The sequence below is a fragment of the Lontra canadensis genome, unplaced genomic scaffold (assembly GCF_010015895.1).
Source record: "Lontra canadensis isolate GAN:19392208 unplaced genomic scaffold, GSC_riverotter_1.0 scaffold230, whole genome shotgun sequence".
Taxonomy (NCBI): domain Eukaryota; kingdom Metazoa; phylum Chordata; class Mammalia; order Carnivora; family Mustelidae; genus Lontra; species Lontra canadensis.
Window position 1 is genome coordinate 436,282 of NW_022631224.1, and position 24,954 is coordinate 461,235.

At 50.4% G+C, this 24,954-nt stretch overlaps 3 protein-coding genes and 1 long non-coding RNA gene across 7 annotated transcripts in view; 2 read left to right on the forward strand and 2 right to left on the reverse strand.

Moving 5' to 3' along the window:
• Positions 1-3,462, reverse strand: part of PFDN2 (prefoldin subunit 2) — a 14,332-nt gene extending 10,870 nt beyond the window's left edge. Inside the window, exon 1 of the mRNA XM_032849506.1 lies at positions 3,326-3,462. Within this exon, the coding sequence (XP_032705397.1) occupies positions 3,326-3,454 (129 nt within the window). The 5' untranslated portion in view covers positions 3,455-3,462. The remainder of the gene's footprint in view (positions 1-3,325) is intronic.
• A 76-nt stretch (positions 3,463-3,538) lies between these two features.
• NIT1 (nitrilase 1) lies at positions 3,539-6,683 on the forward strand. Of its 2 annotated transcripts, XM_032849496.1 has the most exons (7): positions 3,539-3,738; positions 4,149-4,244; positions 4,496-4,750; positions 4,882-4,985; positions 5,203-5,336; positions 5,490-5,615; positions 6,140-6,681. In XM_032849496.1, exons 1-7 carry the CDS (start codon positions 3,611-3,613, stop codon positions 6,404-6,406), a joined length of 1,110 nt encoding a protein of 369 aa, XP_032705387.1. In that variant the 5' UTR covers positions 3,539-3,610; the 3' UTR covers positions 6,407-6,681. The 2 variants fall into 2 exon arrangements, with proteins under 2 accessions (XP_032705387.1, XP_032705388.1); XM_032849497.1 differs by lacking the exon at positions 5,490-5,615 and having other exon boundaries at positions 3,545-3,738; positions 6,140-6,683.
• A 277-nt stretch (positions 6,684-6,960) lies between these two features.
• DEDD (death effector domain containing) lies at positions 6,961-18,551 on the reverse strand. Of its 3 annotated transcripts, none has more exons than XM_032849503.1 (6): positions 18,428-18,551; positions 16,654-16,686; positions 9,802-10,190; positions 9,526-9,633; positions 8,709-8,855; positions 6,961-8,126 (listed from the first exon to the last, which is right to left on the reverse strand). In XM_032849503.1, the coding sequence occupies exons 3-6, from the start codon at positions 10,124-10,126 to the stop codon at positions 7,750-7,752; spliced, it is 957 nt and encodes a 318-aa protein (XP_032705394.1). In that variant the 5' UTR covers positions 10,127-10,190; positions 16,654-16,686; positions 18,428-18,551; the 3' UTR covers positions 6,961-7,749. The 3 variants fall into 3 exon arrangements, with proteins under 3 accessions (XP_032705394.1, XP_032705395.1, XP_032705396.1); XM_032849504.1 differs by lacking the exon at positions 18,428-18,551 and adding an exon at positions 18,269-18,343; XM_032849505.1 differs by lacking the exon at positions 16,654-16,686 and having other exon boundaries at positions 18,428-18,539.
• A 460-nt stretch (positions 18,552-19,011) lies between these two features.
• LOC116862272 lies at positions 19,012-20,684 on the forward strand. Its single transcript, XR_004381616.1, has 2 exons — positions 19,012-19,165; positions 20,449-20,684. It is a non-coding gene; the product is annotated as an uncharacterized LOC116862272 (long non-coding RNA).
• Positions 20,685-24,954: the final 4,270 nt, after the last annotated feature.

Here is a 24,954-nt window from a genome sequence, read left to right on the forward strand (position 1 = left end):
CTCAGCAGGGAGCCTGCTTCCTCCTCTCTCTCTGCCTGCCTCTCTGCCTGCTTGTGATCTCTCTCTGTCAAATAAATAAATAAAATCTTAAAAAAAAAAAAAGTCATCTCTAGGCCCAACATGGGGCTTGAACTCACCACCCTATGATTGAGAATCACATGCGCTACCTACTGAGCCAGCCAGACACCCCATAAATCTTTTCTCTTTTACCCAGTGTTCTCTCTGGAACACAAAGGCCACAGAACGTTAAGCAAAACAGCCTCAGAACTCAATTATCACAATTGCTCAATTTCTTTTGAGGGCTTCCCTTTCTCCATAACCCTTAAATATTGGTTCCACCCTTCTTCTGCTTCTTTTTTCACTTTCTGTACAAAGCCTAGATGATTTTGCCCATAACCATGACTTTGTTTACCATCCATAAGCTTAAAATTCTCTAATCTGTATCTCAGACTCAGATTTCTATAACAAGATTTATACGTCAGGGGCGCCTGGGTGGCTCAGTGGGTTAAGCCTCTGCTTTCGGCTCAGGTCATAATCTCAGGGTCCTGGGATCGAGCCCTACATCAGGCTCTCTGTTCAGCGGGGAGCCTGCTTCCTCCTCTCTCTGCCTGCTGCTCTGCCTACTTGTGATCTCATTCTCTCTGTGTCAAATAAATAAATAAAATCTAAAATCTTAAAAAATATATATTTATACGTTAAACTGACTACTAAAATGTCTCCACTTGAATGTCCTACAAGAAACCCAAACTCAGGGTGCCTGGGTGGCTCAGTGGGTTAAGCCTCTGCCTTCGGCTCAGGTCATGATCTCAGGGTCCTGGGATCGAGCCCCACATCGGGCTCTCTTCTCAGCAGGGAGCCTGCTTCCCCCCTCTCTGTCTGCCTGCCTCTCTGCCTACTTGTGCTCTCTCTGTCAAATAAATAAATAAAATCTTTTTTTTAATTTTATTTTATTTTATTTATTTGACAGAGAGAGAGATTACAAGTAGGCAGAAAGGCAGGCAGAGAGAGAGGGGGAAACAGGGTCCCTGCTGAGCAGAGAGCCTGATGCGGGGCTCGATCCCAGGACCCGAGATCATGACCTGAGCCGAAGGCAGAGGCTTAACCCACTGAGCCAGCCAGGTGCCCCTAAATAAATAAAATCTTAAAAATAAAAAACAAAAAAACAAAAAAACCCAAACTCAAAACCCCAAAATAAACTTACTTTCCCACTCCCCACCCCGACATTTCCTATCTTCCTACATTCCCTATGATACCAGCATCCATCAAAGACAGAATCTGAGAAACATCTTAGATTCCTATCCCTTTTTCTTTGCACTGAAGGTCTGCATTCCATCCTATATCTTAAGTCTGTCTACCTGCACCCTAAACATGCCAGGCAGGTTCGTGCCTCAGTGATTTTAAGTATATGAGTCCCTCTACCCAGGAAATTCTCTACTTCCTTCTTTGCTTGACTAACTTCTCTCATCCTTTAGAATTGAACTGAAGGATTATCTCTTCCAGAAAAACAAACATACTCTATTCCAGTCACCGTGCAAAAACACTTTGCATGCATTTCTTGTCTAATAATCCTAACAGTGATGAGGTATGCACCATTATATTTTTACAGGAGGGCAAGGTGAGAGAAGTAACTCATGGAAGGTCATCTACACATAATAAATAGTAGATATTTGATTCAAACACAGATCTGCCAAACCTCAGTGCACTTCTTACCCTCTTAGCCACCCCACTATACCACAGCTCCCCTTTCCCATCCACTCCTCAAATCCCATAACCTCCTGCTTAGTTAGACAGTCCCTCTTCTAGCTGGCATAAAGAGGGGCCTGTGCAGAATATTGTACATCTCTGCTGTTTGGTTTCTCTTTTCTCAAATGAATCTGTGAGCGATCCTGAAAACAAGGTCTACCTCATGTATCTGTTTCCCTGTACCAAGCAGAGGGCCTAGCACATGGTAGAGCCTCGGAAAATATTAGGTTCCTTCTCCCTTCCCTTCCACCACAACTCCCCACCCTGGAGGGTAGAAACTATCCCTTCACTCCTCCACAAAATCCCACAGCACTTTGTACCTGTTAGGACACTCATCCTCTGTCCCATGTTAGCATTTTGTACGTCTTATTTTACTATGAGCTCCTTGACTGCATGTGGCAATTCGAAAAATCTTTATGTAGATGGCTTTGCCTGTAGTAACTGCTCAACAAATAACTGATAAGTGAGCCTGTAATTAAAAGAGCTGTCACGGGGGCACCTGGGTGGCTCAGTTGGTTAAAGCCTCTGCCTTCAGCTCAGGTCATGATCTCGGCGTCCTGGGATCGAGCCCCGCATGGGGCTCTCTGCTCAGCGGGGAGCCTGCTTCCTCCTCTCTCTCTGCCTGCCTCTCTGCCTACTTGTGATCTCTGTCTGTCAAATAAATAAATAAAAATCTTAAAAAAAAAAAAAAAAAAGCGGGCGCCTGGGTGGCTCAGTGGGTTAAGCCGCTGCCTTCGGCTGGGGTCATGATCTCAGGGCCCTGGGATCGAGTCCCGCGTCAGGCTCTCTGCTCAGCAGGGAGCCTGCTCCCTCCTCTCTCCGCCTGCCTCTCTGTCTACTTGTGATCTCTCTGTCAAATAAATAAATAAAATCTTAAAAAAAAAAAAAAGCTGTTACGTTTTCCTTTCTATCATGTAGATGTCTTCCCACCTCTATTCAATACTAGCCCCACCACTGGCAAACCATGGCTCCCACGCCACAAAAGGCTGAGTTATTTATCAAACGTCTCCCGACGCTAGACACTGGGGGAAATGCAAACTCGGGTTAGAAAAGGGTTTCTGGTCGCTAAAGAAATTCAATCTAATAATGACTTGCGAGCCAAAATAGTATGGAACACTACACTGTTCAAGTATGTGAGTCACGTGGCTCTGCAGAGTGAGGGCGATTGTCAACGTGGTTTCAGGGTCACGTAACAGACCACACAACCAGCCCGTTGACGAGTCCCCCGGGATTCGTTACGAGCTGCCTGGCCCAGCCTATCCCGTTTGAGGGTGCGGAGAAGTGGGGAAAGCGACGACCTATCTCCCCTCACAACTGTGCATCCTCCCACACCCCGCATCTCCGGGCTCTGGGCCTCCTGCCCGCTCACCCAACACCCCAAGGGAGGCGTGGCCTTCACCTACCAACCCTCCGGCTCTCTCCCGGGAGGCTCGGCCAGCTCCTCCAAGGACCCTCCCCTCTCCAGGCGGCCTCGCAAAGGTGGGACCGGGGTGAGGCCTGCACCAGCCACAGGCTCCCCCCTCTCCCCGCATCGACTCCGGACCCGGCTCGGTTGCCCTCCTTCGCGTTCTCCGCTCCTCACCTGCTCTGCCGACACCGCCCCTTTCCCCGCGCCGCTACCGCTGCTCTTGCCGGTGCGACCGCTGTTCTCCGCCATCTTCGTCGCTTGCTGGGCTTCCGGCGTGCGCGGCCCCGCCCCGCCGTGCGTCATATCCGGCCTGGGAGTTACCGCCCACTCGCCCGGGTACCTGTGCTTCCACGCCGCCGTTCGTTTCGGATCCTGCGGATGGTTGCAGCCGAATCTTCATGTAGGACCTGCTGCCTATTCCGCCGGCCGCGGCGAATTCCGCCTGCGGTGCTTTAACTTATGCCACAGAGACACTGCCCCTGGGAGAGGCGGAAAGGACGGGTTAACTGGAGCGTGGGGACGCGGGTTGGGATCTGCGTGGGTGCCAGTGCCCTCTGCCCTCCACGGGTGGCGGGGAACCAGGGAAAGTGAACTTCCGCTCCGAGATTGCGGGGTGAGGGGTGGAATATGCTTTGAGCAGTAAAGCTCTGCAGGTGCACAGGCGAGGAGGGAGGCTGGGAAAAAAGCGAGGAAGCTTCTTGGAGACGACTTGAACCGCGGATGCGTTCCGCTCGGGGACAGGGAGGGCTTCAGTTCAGTACAGATCCCTGGAGGTCCAGGTACTCAGGCGCCGAGCAAAGCCCTTTCCTCTATCTTCCCACTTTATGCTCTCTTCCTGTAGCCCATAATTACTCACACTAAAGAGTGTTTTGAAGACTTGGGGGGGGGGGTTACTGGGAGGGCCCTGATTCAGCCTCACTGTATGGAGAGGTCAGAGAATCCTAGAAATACACTGCTTGAGGGAGCGGTTGGTGTCCTGATTTCTCACCTTCCTCAGGCTGGGCTTCATCGTCAGGCCTCACCAGCTCCTGTCCCTTCTTCTGTGTCCTGGACTCCGGATACCTCGACTCTCAGTACTTTGTGCACAGCCCAGGTAACATGTTCTGGTCATTTCTCAGTGCCTGTCAATTAGTAGATGCTCAAGAAATGTTTGTTAAATGAATAGAGGGTGGGAAACACGGGGGTACCAGCCATTCACAGAACATTTCATCAGTGGGTGCCCTGAGGAGAAGAAATCAAAGGGCCCTGCAGCCAGCCCTCCTGCAACCCCACTTGGGACCCTTACTGTTAAACTTCCATTTCCCCATTCTGGGATGTCTGAGTCCTGCCTGTGCCAACTCACAGGGCCAGAGCCATGGCTATCTCCTCCTCTTCCTGGGAACTGCCGCTGGTGGCTGTGTGCCAGGTAACATCAACACCGGACAAGCAGGAGAACTTCAAAACATGCGCTGAGCTTGTTCGAGAGGCTGCGAGACTGGGTGCTTGCCTCGCCTTCCTGCCTGAGGCATTTGACTTCATTGCAAGGGACCCTGCAGAGACACTACACTTGTCTGAGCCACTGGGTGGGAACCTTTTGGGAGAATATACCCAGCTTGCCAGGTATCGGGGAAAGGAGGAGGGAAAGATTGTTTCTCTGTTGGGCAGTGTCCCCAAATTGCCAGACAGGAGGGTAGAACATTGAGAAGAGTTGCTAGTGTTGCCTCCTCCCCCTTGCCTTCCTCCCCGCCCAGGGAATGTGGACTCTGGCTGTCCTTGGGTGGTTTCCATGAGCGAGGCCAAGACTGGGAGCAGACTCAGAAAATCTACAATTGTCACGTGCTTCTGAACGACAAGGGTGAGACTTTGTAACTCTTTAGCCATCTCTTTCCTGGCTCTTCTAGCTAAACTAACATTCTGCAGAATTCTCACCTTGGTTTGTTTTCCTTGGTCAAGAGTTTTAGGGGTGTTTGTGCTTCTGATCCTACCTCATGAGCTAGCCCCCTGGGAGGAGAGGAACTAAGCTGGGCTTCTAGAACACCAGCACTGAGTATTCCTTCTCCTTCTTCCTCCAGGGTCAGTGGTGGCCACTTACAGGAAGACCCATCTGTGTGATGTGGAAATTCCAGGACAGGGGCCTATGCATGAGAGTGACTCTACCATTCCTGGGCCCAGTCTTGAGTCTCCTGTCAGTACACCAGCAGGCAAGGTGGGAGCTGTGAAAGGATGAGGCGGGGAAGAGGAAAATAGACGTACTTTGAAGTAATAGAGGATGGCAAGCCCTAAGGAGTGGGGTAGGCGGCAGGTATGCCTAGATGCTATGACAAACGGGACAGGAGCATTAGGCTGTTTTTCATTCCAGATTGGTCTAGCTATCTGCTATGATATGCGGTTTCCGGAACTCTCTCTGGCACTGGCTCAGGCTGGAGCAGAAATACTTACCTATCCTTCAGCTTTTGGATCTGTTACAGGCCCAGCCCACTGGGAGGTAAAAGGACCCCTCTTCAAAACATAAAGGCCTTCAGGGCGCCTGGAGGGTGCAGTCGGTTGAGCATTCGAGTCTTGGTTTCAGCTCAGGTCATGATCTGGGGGTTGTGGGATCGAGCCCTGCATCGGGCTCTGCGCTCAGTGCAGAGTCTGCTTGGGATTCTCTCTCCCTCTGCCCCTCCTACTTGTGCTCTCTCCCTCTCTCAAATAAATAATCCAATCTTCAAAAACAAAATGAAACAAAAAAACAAACCACACACACAAACGTACAGGCCTTCTTTGAACTTCATTCTCCTCCCTTGGCCCTACCAGCTGAAGGGTTTTCTTTCCCTCTCCACCTAGTGGGAAAATTCATTCCCTAGATTGTTGCCTCTCATTATGTTGAAGAATAATTAACATAGTAAATCGTTCCCAGGCAGTTATCAGAATGATCACAATGAGTAGATTGGCCTGTAATGTTCATCACCTATCAATTTCCCACTAGCTGCTGCCTGCCTAAGTGGACACACGTCTCCCCACCCCCAGGTGTTGCTGCGGGCCCGTGCCATTGAAACCCAGTGCTACGTGGTGGCAGCAGCACAGTGTGGACGCCACCATGAGAAGAGAGCAAGCTATGGCCACAGCATGGTGGTGGATCCCTGGGGAACGGTGGTGGCCCGATGCCCTGAAGGACCAGGCCTCTGCCTTGCCCGGATCGACCTCCGTTACCTGCGGCAGTTGCGCCAACACCTGCCCGTGTTCCAGCACCGCAGGCCTGACCTCTATGGCAGTCTGGGCCACCCGCTGTCTTAAGACACTGACTTCCAGGAGTTGAGACTCCCTGTGAGCTGGTGTGGCTGTGACTTGAAGGCAGGACCCAGGTGTGGCTCCCCTCCCCTGGAGAACCTTGCCTCTCTCCATGGAACACAGGCTCGGCTTCTTGGGAAAGAAGAAACTTTCACCTGAGCTCAGATTTCAGTTTCAGAAAGGTGGAATTTTATATAGTCACTGTTTATTTCATGAAAACTGAGTTTCTGCTGAGGGCTGAGCAGCACTGGCATTGAAAAAAATAGAATCATCATAAAGTCTGTGTCCGGACATCTCCTTTGGGAGCTCAAGGGGGAGGTGGTGGTGCACCAGTGGGACCAGGCTCCAGCGCTAGGCCTCCTGGCTCACTCGCCATGCCTCCCTACCCAAATAAAAGTGCAACACTCAGTGCATGTCCCAGCCCCGCGCTCCGACGCTTGGGGGTGGGAGGGGGCTAGAGAATGGGGAAGGAAAGAGAAGACAGGAGGTGATTATCAACGACTTCGCTTGCACCTGTGATGCCCTTTGCCCCAGCCAGAAGAAAGCCAAGGGGAAAGGGCTGCAGGCTACATGATTTATTTTCACTTGAACATGGAAGGGAAGTCTCACACTCCCCCTTCCCCTTCTCAGGGGGAGTGTATTTTAATTAGCACCCCCTTCTCCGTCCACCCTGTCGGGAGGGGCAACTTAGCTGACCCAGTCCTCTTACCCAGTCCTCCCTTGAAGAGGGTTTGGCAAAGGGGACAAAGGACAGAGCCGCACCAGGCAGAGGTCTGCAGCCCTGCAACGGAGGGGACGGGGCAGAGAGGAGCAGCACCAGAGGCCAGGAGAGCGCGGAAAGGGCCACAGCTTCGTTTTTTAAAAATTCTATAATTTGGGAGAGGGTGGTGATTCATTTCCAAAATACACTTCAGAGTCCCACCTTCCACACAGCTCCCTTACTCACAGCCCTTTGGTTTTTCAGACAATTGAAGAGCCCTCATAAAGCCAGAAGTACGGATAACCCCGCAACGCACCCAAAAGCAGTGTTCACTTCCGACCCTTACAGAGACTACGTTCCGTAGCCTTTGCTTCTCCCTCTACGTTTGTCTTACGGCTCAGTGGCAAGGTGGCTGTAGAGACACACATTAGGAGGGTACGTGGATAAGGGAAACAAAGGGGAGGCCCAGGCATGTGGGTGCAGGGAGGGGTGGGGAACACCACTTCCATTTTCGTCTCTTCCTTTAAAAAAAAAAAAAAAAAAAGGCAGGGGTGTGATTGGTCGGAAGGGCAGAGAACAAACCCCAGAACAGTATGTAGGCCCCAGAGGCGGGCGGTGGGACTAGTCCCCCGAGCGGAGAGAGGGAAGGTCAGGGCAGTGCCTGCAGCATCAAGTTCCTCAGGAGCTTCTGCCGGCCCAGCTCGTAGTCCTCCTCATCCACGTTCACCAGCAGCTTGATGGCTTCGTGGCCCACAGCCTGCTTGAGGGAGTCTGTGATAAAGACGCCTTTAAGCGCCTCTAGTAGCGAGCCGTTGATGTAGTCGCGCCAGAATGCATCGAGGTAGGTGAGCTCGGAGAACTTGATGTCACAGATGATGGAGCCCAGGTCCCGAGACTTGAGGATGGTGTTGGCCTGGTTAAAGCGCTCAAACTGGCGCTCCAGTGGGTCCTGCTTGTTAGAGAACACGTTGCCCTGCAGAGCGGTCTCATGCTGGCAGTACTCGGCCCGGACCCGCAGTCTGATGTCTGGGGGGACAGAAGACATGTACACGGGGTTGCAGTGAGGGGGCGTGGGCGCCGACAACCCACGCGCCAAAGGGGGAACCGAACAGCTGGGCGGGGAAGCTGGGCCTGCCCGCTTCTCTGCCCCTCCCCAGGACAACTTCTTCTCTATGTACCCCCAAAATCCTTCCCTCGACACCAGAGATTCCCTCAAATGGGCCAAGCTTGGGGCAGGTTATGGCCACTGCTCACTAGCAGCCCCTTACTTCTAGGAGATCCCCTCCTAACTAACAGGCACCGGAGTTCCTTCTAGTACTCGGTCATGCCTGGTTCACCCAACAGTAAGGATGTGGTAACGGCGTCCCTCTGCTGTAGTATTAACTAGAGGGAGCCGAGAGGTTCTGCTACAGAGACAGAGGAGTTCTCTCCCCGGAGACTAACTATTCCATCCCAGCAAGTCATTCAACCGTTCGACCCCAGCCTTACACCGCCCGGTATCTCAGCAGTTCTGCCTCCCCCTCAGGTCCCCTCCGCCTCTAGAACCCTCACAGCAGCTGCGTTTCCCTTCAAGTCTACACCGCCTCTAGCACCCTTCAACTTCCTCACCACATGTCTGCTTTTCCTTGGGGTCTGGCGTTACTGACTTCCGGCGTTTTCGTTGGCTCCCAAGGGTGGCTCTCCCTCGAGCTGGCCGCTTGCTACACATCTGAGGGCCCGAAGTGGGGCAGCACACCACAGGATAATGGGGAGGCACTGACCAGAGGGTAGAAAGGGAAAAAAACATAGTATGGTAAAGGCGGCAGAAATGTGAACACTTATCTTAGAATGAGAAAGGAATCGTTTAGACTTAGCACTAAAAGCTCTATCAGTAAAGTAACCTGAAAAGAGGACAAAATGTGGGGATAGTTACAGGACCCAGGTGAAGCATTAACACCTCACCTGATTTTTATGGGGCTAGATACTGGGGGGTGGAGAGGGTGGACTGGGTGGGCAGTGGTGAGAGAAACACAGTATCTTTTCAATCAGGCTGGCAGAGCTAGGAAAAGGATGGGTTTGGGGTTTTTTTTTGTTTTTGTTTTTTTTTTTTTTGAGAAAAAGAGTGTGTGCGTGCAGGGAGGAGGGGCAGGAGGGAGAGCTAGGAGAAGACAGAAAATCTCCAGCAGTCTCCCCAGAGAGCAAGAAGCCCAACGCGGGGCTCAATCCCACAACCCTGAGAGCATGACCCAAGCCAAAACCAAGAGTCGGACGCTCAGCCGACTGTGCCACCCACACACCCCCTTTTCTTTAAAGTAAGCCCTACACCCAACACGGGGCTCCAAATCATGACCTCAAGATCGAGAGTCGTGCGCTCTACTGAGCGGGCCAGGCGCCCTGGTGTCGTCTTTCTTGAAGACGAACATTAGGAGAGTTACTATTTTCTTACCTGTTTTGGGGGGTTGTGGAGGCCTCGGTTCTGGATCGCTGAGGGCTCTGGGGGTCACATAGCGAATGGATGTCTCCTCCAGATACTTGTCTACAAGATCGGGGCACACTATAGGAGGGGAGGGAGTCATTCAGGAAAAGATCCAGCCCTCCCTCCTAACTCGTCTCCTCTCTTGTCCCAGGGAGCCCCCAGGGTCAACACCTCGTCCCGCCTGGACTCCCAGGCCGCTCGGCCCCGGCCTCCCCCAAGCCCGTCTGGCCTCTGGGCTTCGCTCACCGGCCCGCCTCCGCTTGAGGGTGACGTAGGGCAGCAGGTCGTGGCGCGTGATGATACGCAGCAGCTGCAGCACCTGGCGAAAGTTACTCTCGTCACAGCGGCCCTGGCGCTCCAACGCCAGTAAGAAGTCACGTCCGTCGCGGATGAGGCCCCGCTCGTGGTCATCGATGACATCAACAAAGAGGAAAGAAAGGACGCGCACATCTCTGTGTGTCAGGTGGGTGCCCACGATGTCGAACATGCGGTGCAGGCTGTACAGCCCGTGCTCCTGCTCGCCGCGCTCTTCCGGCCACACCTGGCTCGCCCGCCGCTTCAGGCCCGCCATGCTGGGGGCTCAGGCGCGCGAGGCTTTCCAGAATCCCTGCGCGGCGGCTGCGATCCCCACCGTACTGCAAGCACAAGGAGAGAACCCGTGAGCTACTCGAGGGCCACAACTGGTCTCATTCACTCATCTATCCCCAGCCCCTGACACAGGGCCTGGCATGGGGTAATGCTCCGTAAGTATTGGTTGAAAAATAAAGCCTAGAGCCCTCCCATCCAACAGAGGTTGTCCTAAGTCACTTTCCGTAAGAGAGAACGTTCTCCGCAATTTCCATGCAGCATATTCAGCGGGAGTTGCTATCAGATGTTCCCCCGATTGTTCTCCTGTGCCCCAAATACTCTTTTCGGTCCCCTGTGCTCTCCCTCCCACCCCCCCAACCGGCTCACCTCTTAAATGTAGGCAAAACTGAAAAGAAGGAGACAGTTCACTCTAAACTAACATGGAGGTTGCAGCAGATGAACTTAGAGACCGGAGGGAGAAAGACAGTTTTTGGGGTGAGAACTAGTTTCAGGTCTGCCTGTGTCATTAGCAAGCCATGGAGCTGGGAGACCTTACGTGAGTCCCTGCCCCCCCACACCAAAACACAAATGAAAGTACTCTCCAGACTTGTCAAGGGTCCAATTAGAAACTACATGTGAAATCGCTGTGCCAACAGAAAGAGATTTTTTTTTTTTAAAGATTTTTATTCATTTATTTGACAGAGATCACAAACAGGCAGAGAGGCAGGCAGAGAGAGAGGGAGAAGCAGGCTCCCGCTGAGCAGAGAGCCTGATGTGGGGCTCGATCCCAGAACCCTGAGATCATGACCCGAGCCAAAGGCAGAGGCCTTAACCCACTGAGCCACCTAGGCGCCCCCAGAAAGAGATTTCATAGAGACAAGCATCTGCGGCCCAGACCCATCCCCCGCAATCCCATCCTCATTTTTCCTACAATCCAACCAAGTTCAGAAGCATAACTGCACAGGAGGTTAATCAGTGCTATTCACCCAAACTCATGGATTCAAATCAGCAAACATTAATAAGCTCAAAGCTCCCGCATGAGCTCTTCTAATTCTCCTATGCCAGGTGTACTCCCTTGATGTCTACACACGTGGATATATCCCTTCTAACCTTCCCTCCTTGTTGGCATCTGCCCATTCCCTCACAATGACTGACAGCAGCCTGACATTCGTTTTATAATTTGTTTTCTTTTTTTAAGATTTTTATTTATTTGACAGAGAGAGAGATCACAAGTAAGCAGAAAGACAGGTTTAAAGAGAGTGGGGGAAGCAGGCTCCCCGCTGAGCAGAGAGCCCGATGCAGGGCTCAATCCCAGGACCCTGAGATCATGACCTGAGCCGAAGGCAGAGGCTCAACCCCTACCATTAGGTATTTGATTCACAAAGTTCAACCATCAAGCTAGGTAATGTCAATGACCAGCCAGTAACCAAGCCTCAAGTTCAGAGGCTTTCGTGTCCACACAAGTCACGCACACGTGCTGCTCCGCCAGACCGTGCCACCCAACGCTGCTGTGCCCTGGCCACGGCTCCAGTCACGCGATTCATCATAAGCTCCTGTTGAAGCCACTTCTGAGTATGTCTTCAATCCCCTCACCTTTCCAGGGCCACTGCCCTGGTTCAGGTCCAATAATCTCTCTCCAGGACTATGGTTAACACCCTCTTCAGGGGCTCTCCTTACCAATGGTCTTAACCCACCTAAATCCATTCTCCACATCCTGCTGAATTAGCTATCTAAAACGCACAACCGAGAGGCACCTGGGTGGCACAGTCGGTTAAGCATCCAACTCTTGCTTTCTGCTCAGGTCATGATCGCAGGGTCCTGGGACAGAGCCCTGCATCAGGCTCCACGCTCAACACAGGGTCTGCTTGAGAGTCTCTCTCTCTCTCTCCCTCCATCCCTCCTGTTCGTGCTCGCTCTCTAAAACAAGTAAGTAAAATCTGTAGAAAAATAAATAAAATGCACAAATGACCACATCACTTTTCTGCTTAAGACCTATCCACAGCCTCCTCTTTACCTATAAGAACACTGGTAAACTACTTACACAGCACACGAAACCTCTGAGATCAGGCCCTGCTTACCCCTCCAACCTCATAACCCACTTTTTATTTTCCCCCATTAACAGTTTGTTTATAGCTCAAATACAGCATGCGGTTCTTTACTCTGTCCCTTTCTTCAGCCTGTTCCTTTTGCTGGAGTGCCCCTCTCCCTCCACTGTCCCATATATGCCCCATCACCACCCTTTTGCAGATGGCTAACTCCTACTCATTCTTTAAAAGTCAGCTCCAACACCATCTTCAAATTCAGTCTCCACACCTTCATGCCAGGCTAAGTAGTCCTCTTCTGTGCTCCTACGGAACACCGTGCGTACTCCCTTTAAACCCCTTACCAAAGTGTACTAAAACTATCCGTGTATTCATTATCCTAGTAGACCTTAAACAACTCATGTAGATGGACTAAGTCATACTCATCTTTACATCCCCAGTGCCTAGCAATGGCTGGAGACTGGCACGTAGTACTCACGACCTCCTGAACTGAACTTAGTCTCCAGGACATCATCGCAAGCAATACCGATTAAGAAACTCCTACAAGTCCGAGAGAGGACTTTGTTAGAAACCGATACACACAACCTCGTTACCTGCATACACTCCAGTCAGCCTCCTCCACACTGTGCAGGACTACCCACTCCCCGGCATCTCCTCAACAACAGGACAGGCTGCCCTATTTTACACACCAAGAAACTGAGGCTAGGTTAAGAAAGAGAATAAAAATGATAAGCTGCTTCAGAAGAGTCAAGCTAATAGGCTCTGTGAAAACTAAAGAGCACGTAGGACCTGGTCCTCTCTTCTTCAATAATCCTAAAACGGACGCAGAGACTCCTTCCCTTAAGAAAAGGGGAGGTCCACCCTGGAATCACTTAGCCCTGTATCATGGGTTCTGATACGCGGACAAGAAAAAATAGCTCGTATCTGCTTATGAGAACCCAGATGCCCCACCCCCCACCCCCGAGCTTGGGAAACAGCTGGGAAAAGAGCTACCCTACTACGGGCTGGTTTTCTCTGCCTCTTCCTCTCCTTTCACCTGTTGTAGTTTCTGGTACGAACATGGGGGACGGGGTGGGGGACTGAAGGAAAGGAACTCCTTGCTCATATAAGGCAACATGAGAAAACTGAGCCTCCCTAGACCTCTCCCTGTTCCCCATCCCACCTGTTCCTTTTGGCCAGCTGCTGGCTGCAAGGAGCCCAGAAAAAGCAGATGGGAAGGTTTCACATTCGATCAATCCAAAGAGCAGGTGGCTAGAGAGCTCCCGAATTCAAAAGGTCCCGACTATAAACGCCCAGAAGGGAAGGGATATTGTCCCCACATACCTTCCCCCTGGAAAATGAGGCCAAATACAGGAAAGCACTACAGTCCTAATCATGTATCAATGGATGCAATTCTCTAACAGGCCTCTGTCCTCTGAGGGTTAACTCTCTAGATTTGAGGGAAAACACAGCCACCTTTAAGTCCTAGATCCCAGGCTGGATCACTCAAAGTGCCAGGAAATATCAGAGCTTCTAGGTCAGTGGTTCTCAACCAGGGAGGATTCTGCCCCCCCCCCCCCACCCAGGGAAAGTGCAGCAATGTTGGGAGACATTTTAGACCATGACGACTGGAGGGGGCAAGGGACCGCGCTACCGGCCTGCGCCAAACAGAGGCCATGGATGCTTCTAAACATCTTATAATACACAGGACAGCCCCCGCGACACAGGATTATCCAGCCCAAAACGTCGATAATGATGGACGCCTGGGTGGCTCAGTCGGTTACCTGTCTGCCTTCAGCTTGGGGCATGATCCCGTGGTGCGCGGATGATCTCGTGGTGGGCTCACTACTCGGTGGGGAGTCTGCTTCTCCTTCTCCCTCTGCCCCTCCCCCACCACGTTTACACACACATACATGCACATGCGTTGTCTCTCAAATAAATAAAATCTTAAAAAAAAAAAAAGGCTGACGCTGAGAAACCCTATTGTAGATGGACCATGATGAAGGGTCAAAAGAAGAGAGACGGCATGTCACTTTCCACCCTAGATCTAGAGAGGGAAGCCACTGGGTCCTTCCGACCCAAACCCATCCAACAATATTCCAGAAGAAAAGAAAAGCCAGTCAGACATAGACTTATTTAACTCCCAAGTTCAAGAGCACTAAGGAGTTCCATCCCACTCCAACCCTGGCTTCTCTATCACCTGCTGTTGCCATTCAGGTGAGCAGCAAGTGGTGAGGCTATACTCTCTTCTGCCCCATCCCGGGAGGTCGAATGTGACCTAGTTCAAGCTGGACCTCTGTGAAGATAAGAGAAATGCCATCCTTTGCAAGACGAACAAAAAGGATCCGGCACTTAACCCTTGCAGCCATCTTTAAAGTCCTGAAACTCGACCAGCTGCAGACCCTTCCTTGTTCAACCGCTGATCAGACATTCTGCTTACTCAATGAAGCAAAATGTAGAAGAAGTCTAAGTTTCCCAAGGCCATGTCCTTGAAAGAAATGTCAGGAGGCTGACATGCAGGCTAATAGGCAGCTCCCCCCCCGCCCAGTTATTTATCGTCTAGGATGGTGAGTTCACTCATTTGGCAATCCAGAAGGGGTTCCAAGAATCTATCTAACTTCAGCATTAAAAGAACATGGCCAACTTCCTCTTCAACCAAAATATACTCAGCTTTTTGTGGCAGTGAAGCTTGGGAACACAGCTTAAAATATACAGAGATCCTAGATGAAAGATAGCAGAGTAGTAAGAAGAACGTACCCCCTGTAAATAGATTAAAAAGAACTCCTAAGTCCTGGTGTCTGAAATATTGCCAGATATCAAGAGACAAACAAAACACTCCAGTCAAGGAGTCCTGATCCCGCTGGCTAGTTTGGGTCCGTTTGAGAATCTAATATATGATTCCCCTGTTACAGTTTCCCAATTTTTTTATTATTATTATTTTTACCCCAAGAATAATTTTTTATTCCCAGGAATTGCTGCATTTCCTGGAGTTGTAGTTTTTTGTTTGTTTTCTTTAAGGAGGTCCAAACCAGCCAAGTGCCAACAGTCTACATATATCTACAGAACAGCCTATCAGGTTTCCGCTTCCAAGCAGTCTAGTCTCATCCCAACCAGGAATGACTTCTGTGATTTTTGAGGTACTTGACTGTCACGGAAGCCCGTAGAGGACAGTCATGTGGAAGACATACAGAAAGAGGGGCGCCTGGGTGGCTCAGTTGGTTAAGCCTGGGCTAAGGTCGTGATCTTGGAGTCCAGGGATGCGGCCCCACATTGTGCTCCCTGCTTGCTGGGAACCTGCTTCTCTCTTTCCTCCCTGCGCGTGCTTTCTCTCATTGCCTCTCTAAAAAATAAATAAAATCTTTTTTTTTTTTTTTTTAAAGATTTTATTTATTTATTTGTCAGAGAGAGAGAGAGAGAGAGAGAGAGAGAGCACAGGCAGATAGAGTGGCAGGCAGAGGCAGAGCGAGAAGCAGGCTCCCTGCTGAGCAAGGAGCCCGATGTGGGACCTCTATCCCAGGTCTTGGGGATCATGACCTGAGCCGAAGGCAGCCGCTTAACCAACTGAGCCACCCAGGCGTCCCAAAAATAAATAAAATCTTAAAAAAAAGAATGATCTCTTGAAATGAAGACAAAACTCTAGTTTTATCTCAACAGAGATGACATCTATATTTTCAGAAAACCAGAAGTATTTGAATCTCTCTCTGAAGCCCTTAGGGAGGAAAGTCATGTGGAAGAAGTAAAAAAGAGTGATGTCTTGAAACCTGGAATGAAAACATGGAAAAGCTTCAAGATGACTGAGAGATAGAGCTTTCTTGCTGGTGGGACAGCGAAAAAGTAAATATCTGGACGTCAGAATTACACAGTATGTGGGGCACCTGGGTGGCTCAGTCAGTTAAGAGTCTGCCTTCACCTCAGGTCCTGATCCCAGAGTCCTGGGATCAAGCCCCACATCGGGCTCCCTGCTCGGTGGGGAGCCTGCTTCTCTCTCCCTTAGCCTGCTGCTCCCCCTGCTTGAGCTCTCTCTTCTCTCTGCCAAATAAATAAATCTTTAAAAAAAAAATTTTTTTTTAAAGAATTACATAGTATGTTTTCAATAGGAAGATTCCAGGAACCCTGAACAACTAGAAGAAAGTATAAGCTAGAGAAAAAGCCTTCCCATGGAAGGTGCCCTCCTCACCCACTGCAACCCCTCAAGGGTAACTTAGTAGCCGATTGTGTTAGAGTACAATGTCCCATATGTTAAACAATGTTTCTATCTGAGCTGACCAAAATGACTAGATAATAACAAACCAAGCTGGGGTCTTGGTAACTTCTGCTCTGTTTTCCTTTCTACCAATCTCCAGTTACCCAGAAAGACAGTGACTGCAACAGACCTCATTCACTCTGTGTAGGTGAAAACTCATTTTCCCAGCATCTAACCCATTACTGGGCTCAACCCCAATACATTTCTCATGCCAATGCCATTCATTCTCTTCCATCGTTCAAAAACAAAAAAATGTTCCAGACTTACCTTTGCAAGAAACTTAATTTCCCAGGTCTCTTCCTAGCATAAGGTTGGAAGCCAGCAGCAAAACAAAAACAAATGGGGGGGGGGGAGTCAGTTTTCAAGCTTTATTTTGAAACCTCAAAGGCCCAAAGAGTTACTCTTGGTTACAAGAATACACAGACACCCTAAAGCCATTTCGATTAAAATGATCCACTCAGAGCTAAATGAGAGAACTCACCCCCAACCAACTCCGCAGGCTTCCCCTAACTCTCTACTAACAGAGTCACAAAACAGTACCAACTCCCAAGAATTTCCAGCCTCAGTGGTTCATGGCAACTTGTGGGAAAACCAATTATCTTCCGCTACCTTCTCACCTGACTCCTCAATTCCTTAGGAGATCCACCTATTTTGTTACAATATTAACACTGACTTTCAACTTTAGGGAGAACCTGGGGCGGGGAAATGGTTACAGCTAAAGAAGGCGCTTTCTATCACTTCGCTTATCAGAGCCGAACTATCCTCCAAATTCTGTCTTCCGCCCCTTCCCTTAGCACACAGTGCGGACAAAATAGCCACCAGGGCTGCATCCACTCATACATCTACATTTCATCAGGGAATATTTTCTATATGCGAATACTGACCCCTCCCTCTTAGCACTTAAACAGCAAAAGAAAGGTCTGGACACTAAAGCACTCATTTAATTATCCCGGTTGCCTAGATGCCACCCTGTTTCCTGTTCCCTTTCTCAGACTTCCAGAGCCTCCACCCTGGCATACAGGGGTCCAACTCAGCTCGGCTGTTTCCCCATTCTTACCCTGCTAATTGCTAGAAACTAGAAAAGTCCTTTACTCCTTCTACACTTTGGTGTCAGTGACACTGGCTTCCCCATTTCCCCTTCTTTGGGTAACCAGGAAAAACAAGGGAGCAGTAAGTCAGGGAGCCTTTGGAAAGCAAATCCAGTTGAGCCCTCATCCAACCCCAATTCTCTGAGCCATTCGCTTCTGCCCTTCCCACCCTATTAAAAGCTAAAGGCCTGGCAATTAGAATTGGTTGCAACTGATGCCGCTTAACTCTGCTCTGTCTTCCTTTGGTGGGGGGCGGGGAGGGAAACCCCCAACCTCTCTCACCCGTGCAGCTCCACTGTCCTATCTCCCAGCCCATTCCCCTTCCTCCCAAACTTTCCTCCTAGACTCTCACTTTCCCCATTCCCTCGTCACACCGCCACGCTCTCCATTCCCCCAAACCTCCGTGCTCTCCTTTTCCACCCAAATTCTCCCCTAGGCCCTTCCCCCTCCCACCTCCAATGTAACACTTTCAAAACCTCCCCCCAAACGTCTGAAGTCCCCTCCTCAACCCTTCCCACCTCCTCACAACACCGCTCTCAAGAGTCCAGTCCCTCCCACCACATGCCACCAGCCCCTTCCCCTTCGCACCCCCAGCCGCTCCCTCCCGCGCCCACCGCCCTCAATCCGGCGGGATCGCAGCCCCACTCCCACCTCGGCCGCGCCAACACCCCCGGCCCGGCCCGGCCCGGCCCTTGTTTACGCCCCTCCCCGCGCCCACTCCCCCGCCTCGCCCCTGCCCTCTCCCACAGTTGCCACCTCCCCCGCACGCCCCCTCGGCCGCTCCCCTCCCCCACCTCGCAGCGTCCCGTCACCTCCCTCTCTCGAGGTTCTCGGGCTGGACGTCGCCTCCGCCTCCCCCTCCACTTTCCTTCCCCAAGCCCTCCGCGGCCCCGCCCGGCCCCGCCCCGTCCCGCTCGCCTCCCCCTCCCCACTCCGCCGCCCCGCCGCCTCACTCTCGGCTCAGGCTCGGCGCCGCCATGTTGGATCCATCCGCGCCGCCCTCCCGTTCCGTCGCACGCCGCCGCATCCGGGCTCTGGCCGCCGCCGCCGCCGCCGCCGCCGCCGCGGGCGTGGGGGAGGGGGGGCGGCCTCGTCCTGAGCAGCGCCTCCCGGAACTTGGCCGGTTAGCGGCGGCTTCGAGACCATAGTGAGGCATGAGCCGGGGTGGCCATGCTAGGTGAGGGCAGCCTGGCAGCGGCCTTAACCGGGGCGTGGATAGCTTCAGCGTGGGAAGGGAGACTAGAGACTGGCCGCCATCTTGCTTTGGGGCAAGCGGCACCGCAGGTTCTTCCTGACGGCGGCTTCGGGGCCTTAGTGAGGAGGCCGTGAGGGTTGCATTCTCGAGTGTGAGAACGTTGGGGGCGCCAGAGCTGGCTGCCGTCGACTTCAAGACCCATCGAAAGACTGGGACCAGCAGCCATGACTCATAAGGGCGGAATACTGCAAGGGTCGAACGGCTCCGCGAACTTCGGGAAAGGGTCACGATCGGGATTTGACCTTTGCCCCGAACTTCCGGTAAATCCGGACGCGCGGTAAACCTCCGTCCGGAGCCGACCGTGCTGCCCGCAGGCCCCCTCGGATTTCGTTCTTGAGCGTTTGCCTGTTAAGCGCCCGCTTCCCGGACTGGCGGGAGATGGGGCTGGGGGGCCGGGTACGTTCTGGAGCTGTCAGCGGCGTGTTGGTTAAAGGGGGTAATAGATGAGGCCCGTGAGAATGGGAGGGCGCGATTGCGCAAGGCCTTGTGAGTGCGTTGATTTTACCCGAAGGGCAGCGAGTCAACTCTGAAGAGTTGGCAGGGAAGTCAACAACCGTATTTGCATTTTTAAAAGATCGCTGGTTGCAGTGGGGAGCATGGGTAGGAGGGAACGAAGTTAGGGGCCAGAACAGTTGGGAAGCTCTTCTCCGCGAGACACGGCTGTGGTCTGACCCAGAGGAGGGAGAGTGCGGATGGGAAAAAACATCGGGAATGGGGATGAGGCAGAGGTTAGTCCGCAGTAGATTGAGCTGGGTGACCGAGGAAAAGTGATGCCATTTGCTCTTTGGTTTGGGGAGACAGGATGAGTTTCGGTGCGCTGTTCGTTTAGATACCCACTCATTGGACAGTCGAGTATGAGATCATGTGGGTTGGAAGCCCCAGAGTTTGGGGCGTGTGCGCGAGCGAGCGTGTGAACGTAGGTGTTGAAGCCAGGGACGTGGATAAGACGGTCTAGAGAGGAGTATCTGCATCTGGAGAATGAGAGGAGGGCAGAAAACAGATAAAGGGACACTGAAAAGGGGCAGACAGAAAGGGAAAAAATAATCCAGGAGTGAGGTACCAGGGAAACCGGTCAGACGGTTAAAGGTAACAGGTTAGGGGAGGTTTGTATTACGATGTGTCCATTGGGTATTGCAAGAGGAAGTCCTTTGGTAATTTTGGAGAAAGTTGTTTCAGAGATACTGTGGGATAGAAACCAGAGTGAAGTAAACCCAGTGACTGGAAATGGACAATGTAGAAAGAGTTTTCTGGTGGTGTTGACTGTAAAAAAAGAGGCTAGCCGTAGGGTGTAGCATGAGTCAGGATTCCACAGAAAGGGGAGGACTTTTAGATCCCTGTGGGACAGTCAGACCTATGGTACCAATGGCAATTGAATACGCAGATCTGAATAAGGGAGAATTAAATGGAAATTACTAAATGGAAAGAAAAGCATGAGTAGAAGAATACGGATGGCACATTTACACAGGCATTTAACAGTTAACCACGGGGGCACCTTGGGGCTCAGTCAGTTAAGTGTCTGCTTTCTGTCAGGTCACGATCCCAGAGTCTTGGGATCCCTCTTGCTCGCTCACGCTCTCGCTCAAATAAACAAGATTTTTTAAAAAATAACCATGAAGAATGGGCCTGAGAAGGATGAAGGATGAAGATTTCTACTTATTATTTTAGATCCATCTTCACTGTTTGAATTTGTTTTACTATGTACATATATTACTTTTATAGAAAGCTACTTTTTTTAAAACTCCAGTAATGTATAGGCCAGAAATTCTGAATCACGAACATTTCAGTGGCACTTGAAGCCGTGGATTTGGGCAAACTCCAGAGAACAGCAGAGGGCTAAGAAGAGTGCTCTGGGGGAATTCCAACATTTGTAATATGTGAAGAGGAGCCCTTGGAGAATCTTTGAAAAGGAACAGCCAATGAGAAAGAATAAAAATTAAGTGACGATTCTTATAGAATCTGAGGGAAGATAGTGTTTTTTTTTTTCCTTTAAGATTTTATTTATTTATTTGAGGGGGGCGAGAAAGAGGGAGAAGCAGACACCCCACTGAGCAGGGAGCCCAGTGCCAGCTTGGAGGCTCCATCCAGACCCCTGGATCATGACCTGAGCTCAAGGCACATGCTTAACCGACTGAGCCACCCAGGCACCCAGGAAGAGAGATTTCAAGAGGATCAGAGTTGTTAGAGAAGTTTCACATATCCCCAGAAAGGCAGCTAATAGGAAAGGTGCCTTTAGCTGCAGACCTAATTTTCCTGGAAGCTTGGTCAAATCCAGCTCGTGAACCTTCCCCCAGATATTACGCGGGATTTGAGCGCTGTGCTGTTCCATCCTTACCAATCACGGCTGCCAGTTCCAGTCTTCAAGGGGCCTTGAAGCCACCTCTGGCCCTACCAGTGCTGCCTCTCCTGATCCTTACTATAGCACTGAAGCTGCTATCAGGAAGAACCGGAGGGGGAGCAGGGTGGAGGCGCCTGGGTGGCACAGTCAGTCGAGCCCCTGCCTTTGGCTCAGGTCATGATCTCAGGTCTTGGGATTGAGTTCCACGTTGGGCTCCCTACTCAGCGAGGAGCCTGCTTCTCCCTCTCCTTCCCTCCCTGCTTGTGCTCTGTCTCCCAAATAAATAAATAAAATCTTAAAAAAAGAAAGAAAAACCTGTGTGAGGGTGCCTGGCTGGCCCAGTGGGTAGAGCATTCAGCTCTTGATCTTGAGATGGTGAGTTCAAGCCTCACATTGGGTGTAAAGGTTACTTGAAAAAATAAAATAAAAAATAAATTAGAGCTGGATTAGCTCTTTAGAAAAAAAAAAAAAGGAAGAAAAAAGAAAAGAGAGAGCTGTGTTGCAAGAACTGATGAAGATAAGGAATTGAAAGTAGGAGTATAGGTTGGAGTTGAGAAGGTCAAACAGTAACTAGGGAAAAAATACATGTAAATAAAAATAAACTCATTTAAAAAAAGCAGTAACTAGGAGTCATACAGATTTTCCTAAAACCACCCAGAATGAGAGGAAGAGCTGGCTGAGAGGTTACTGAACAAGATGCTGATGTCAACAAGCGTGAGGGCTAAAGGGTAAGGGAGCCAGTGGCATCACCTTCAAGGAGAAACGAGTTTTTGCAAGAAAAGGAAAGCACAGTTGTCTGGAGATGAACAGCCTCTGCTTTAGAAGGTTGCGTCCATTAGACAAAGTCGGAACTTCTACCCCACTCATTTTCCCCCTGAGCCCACCAGAACTCTGTTCCTTTGTACGCAGCCTCCTCTCCAGCCTGATGTTCTTCACAGAATGCTCCCTGGCTTTTCCCAGAGGAAGACTCATCAGGATCCAGACAGCTGTGATGTTCCTTGACATGAGCTCCTATCCCTTCCTTGGAGCCTCAGCCAAGAAATCATCCCTCCAACTTTCCGACACCGGCCGCTTCAGCTTGATCCTGATTCCCCTCCTCTTCTGCTTCTCAACACTGTCCCCACAGCTGTCTCTTCCTTCGGTGCCATCTTTAACCTTTCACGTGCTCCCAGTTCACTGTGTCCTGCCTGTCGCTCCTAACTCGCTAATGCTCAGTGATTAGAAAGCATTTTTTCTGAACTTGGGAAAATCTCTTTGTCACTTCTGCTTATTGGTCCTGTTTTCCCCCTCGGCTACATGTCAGTGCTCCAGATAGCTACTGTGTCCCCACTAAGTGTTGTTTTTTTTTTGTTTTTTTTTTTTTTCCCCAAATCAATGATCATACCAATTCAAATAGTAGATGTTGTACCTTTGTTGATCTGAATGCTCTGTTAGGACTGCTTGTCCCAGTCCATGCTGTTCCCCAACTCTGCCAAAATTAAAATCTTTACAGAACAGACATTCCCTTAAAGAAGATTCCACTGTTAACAACCCACTGTTCTAAGTATACTCTTGACTCTTCCAGGGCCATTCTGATTCCCATATCCCTGTCCCTTTTACTCTTGAACTTTATCCTACAGCAGCTTACCTTTCTGTTTTCTCTAGTTCTTGGGTCCCCATTAACTGCAGGCTGTTCCTGTTACTCATTTTCACCCAACATTTGACTAGCTCCGAACTTCATTTCAGCTTCAAACCCAACTATAAGCCAAACTATAAGCTAGAATTCCAGTGTCTCCTCGCTCCTGAATAGAAAGAGGAGGACCACCGTCACTGAATCATAATGATCTTTCTAAAACTCCTTAACCGGCTCCCTTTTTTTGTTCCCCCTGCTCTGACTTTAACCAATCTTTGGACGAGTTCCTTAATTTCTCTGAGCTTTTCTCATCTGTAAAAGGGCAAATACAATATCCACCCCATAGGTCATTTTTTTTTTAAAGATTTTATTTATTTGACAGAGATCACAAGTAGGCAGAGAGGCAGGCAGAGAGAGGGGGGGAAGCAGGCTCCCCACTGAGCAGAGAGCCCGATGCGGGGCTCGATCCCAGGACCCTGAGATCATGACCTGAGCCGAAGGCAGAGGCTTTAACCCACTGAGCCACCCAGGCGCCCCTCATTATTTTAATGATTATATGAAATTAACATATATGAGGTGTTAGCATACAGCCCAGCCCATAGTAAGTATTCTATAAATGTTACCCAATATTTACGTGCTACACTTCTCCCCGGTTTCAGAAACTTCCCAGGTTCTTTATCAGTGCTCTCTGCTGCCCCCGTGGGGACAACTTGCAAGTCACTGGTATCCTACAGGCCCTGCCCCAAAAGAGCCCTGTTATGCCAACCTAATTAGAGAATCAGTTCTTGGTTGGTTGGTCAAATAAAAATGCTATATTCCAGCCCATTCTCTATCTTTTTAAAAGAATGTGTCAGGGGTCGCCTGGACAGCTTAGTCGTTAGGCGTCTGCTTTTGGCTCAGGTCATGGTCCCAGGGTTCTGGGATCGAGCCCCACATTGGGCTCTCTGTTCAGCAGGGAGCCTGCTTCCCCCTCTCTCTCTACCTGCCTCTCTGCCTAGTTGTGATCTCTCTCTCTCTGTTAAATAAATAAATAAAATCTTTAAAAACAACAAAACAAAACAAAAAAACATACTGTCTGTGACATTCTCCTAGCTTTATTAATTTAGTAACACTGGCGAGGCACCTGGGTGGCTCAGTTGGTTAAGCATCTGCCTTTGGCTCGGGTTATGGCCCTGCAGTGCTGTAATGAAGCCTGGCATTGGGTTCCCTGCTCAGCCGGGCGCCTGCTTCTACCTCCCCTTCCCACACCCCCACCCCCACCCCCGCTGCCGTCCGCTCATGCTCTGGCTCATGCTCTTGAAAACAAAATCATTTTTTTAAAAGATTTTTAATTTATTCATTTGAGACAGAGCACAAGCAGGGCAGAGGGGCAGTGAGAGACGGAGAAGCAGGCTCCCCACTGAGCAAGGAGCCCAATGCGGGGCTGGATCACAGCATCCCAAGATCATGACCTGAGCTGAAGGCAGATGCTTAACTGACTGATGCCAACCAGGCATCCCAATAAGTAAAATCTTAAAAAAAAAAAAAAAAGATTTGGAGCACTTGGGTGGTTCAGTCAGTTAGGCATCCAACTCTAGGTTTTGACTCAGGTCCTAGTCAGTTTTTGGGATTGAGCCCTACAGCCGCAGCCCTCACCGCCAACTTTGCAGGCTTCCTGATCAGTGGGGAGTCTGCTTGAAACATTTCCTCCCTCTGCCCTTCCTCCCACTCATGTTCTCTTTCTTTCTCTCTCAAAGCAAATAAATTGTATTAAAAAAATCTAGGGGCACTTGGGTGGCTCAGTCGTTAAGTGTCTGCCTTCGGCTCAGGTCATGATCCCAGCGTCCTGGGATCGAGTCCTACATCGGGTTCCTTGCTCAGTGGGGAGTGGGCTTCTCCCTCTCCTGTTCCCTCTGCTTGTGTTCCCTCTCACTGTCTCTCTGTGAAATAAATGAGTAAAATCTTAAAAACAAAAATCTAGTAACACAGGCAAGGTAAGTCATTCAGTCATTTATTTAATAAATATGATAACCATCTACTGATGTCAGATGCTGTGATAGGCATACAGGAGGGGACACACAGTGGTGAACAAAACAGACATGTCTTCATGGAGCTCACTAAGGAAAAAAATATTCTAAATTGAGATAGGGTCTATGAAGGAAAGGAACAGAAGGCTGTGACAGGAAAACGAATGATCTGGGAAGGTCTCCTGTTGAGGAGGTGACATGGAAACGGAGACCAGAGGGCCAAGATAGAGCCAGTCATCTTGCGGAGAATGGGGAGGGGTATCCTAGGCCGG

Bases quoted from the DNA above. Each gene is read 5' to 3' on its own strand.
- NIT1 (XM_032849496.1), top strand. From the start codon at position 3,611: ATGCCACAGAGACACTGCCCCTGGGAGAGGCGGAAAGGACGGGTTAAC. The intron at 5,337-5,489 runs GTGGGAGCTGTG...TTTTCATTCCAG, and splicing joins TCAGTACACCAGCAGGCAAG to ATTGGTCTAGCTATCTGCTA. The intron at 5,616-6,139 runs GTAAAAGGACCC...CCCCACCCCCAG, and splicing joins CAGGCCCAGCCCACTGGGAG to GTGTTGCTGCGGGCCCGTGC.
- DEDD (XM_032849503.1), bottom strand. From the start codon at position 10,126: ATGGCGGGCCTGAAGCGGCGGGCGAGCCAGGTGTGGCCGGAAGAGCGC. The intron at 8,856-9,525 runs GTAAGAAAATAG...CCCTCTGGTCAG, and splicing joins TCCACAACCCCCCAAAACAG to TGCCTCCCCATTATCCTGTG. The intron at 8,127-8,708 runs GTGAGGAAGTTG...CTGTCCCCCCAG, and splicing joins CAAGGAAAAGCAGACATGTG to ACATCAGACTGCGGGTCCGG.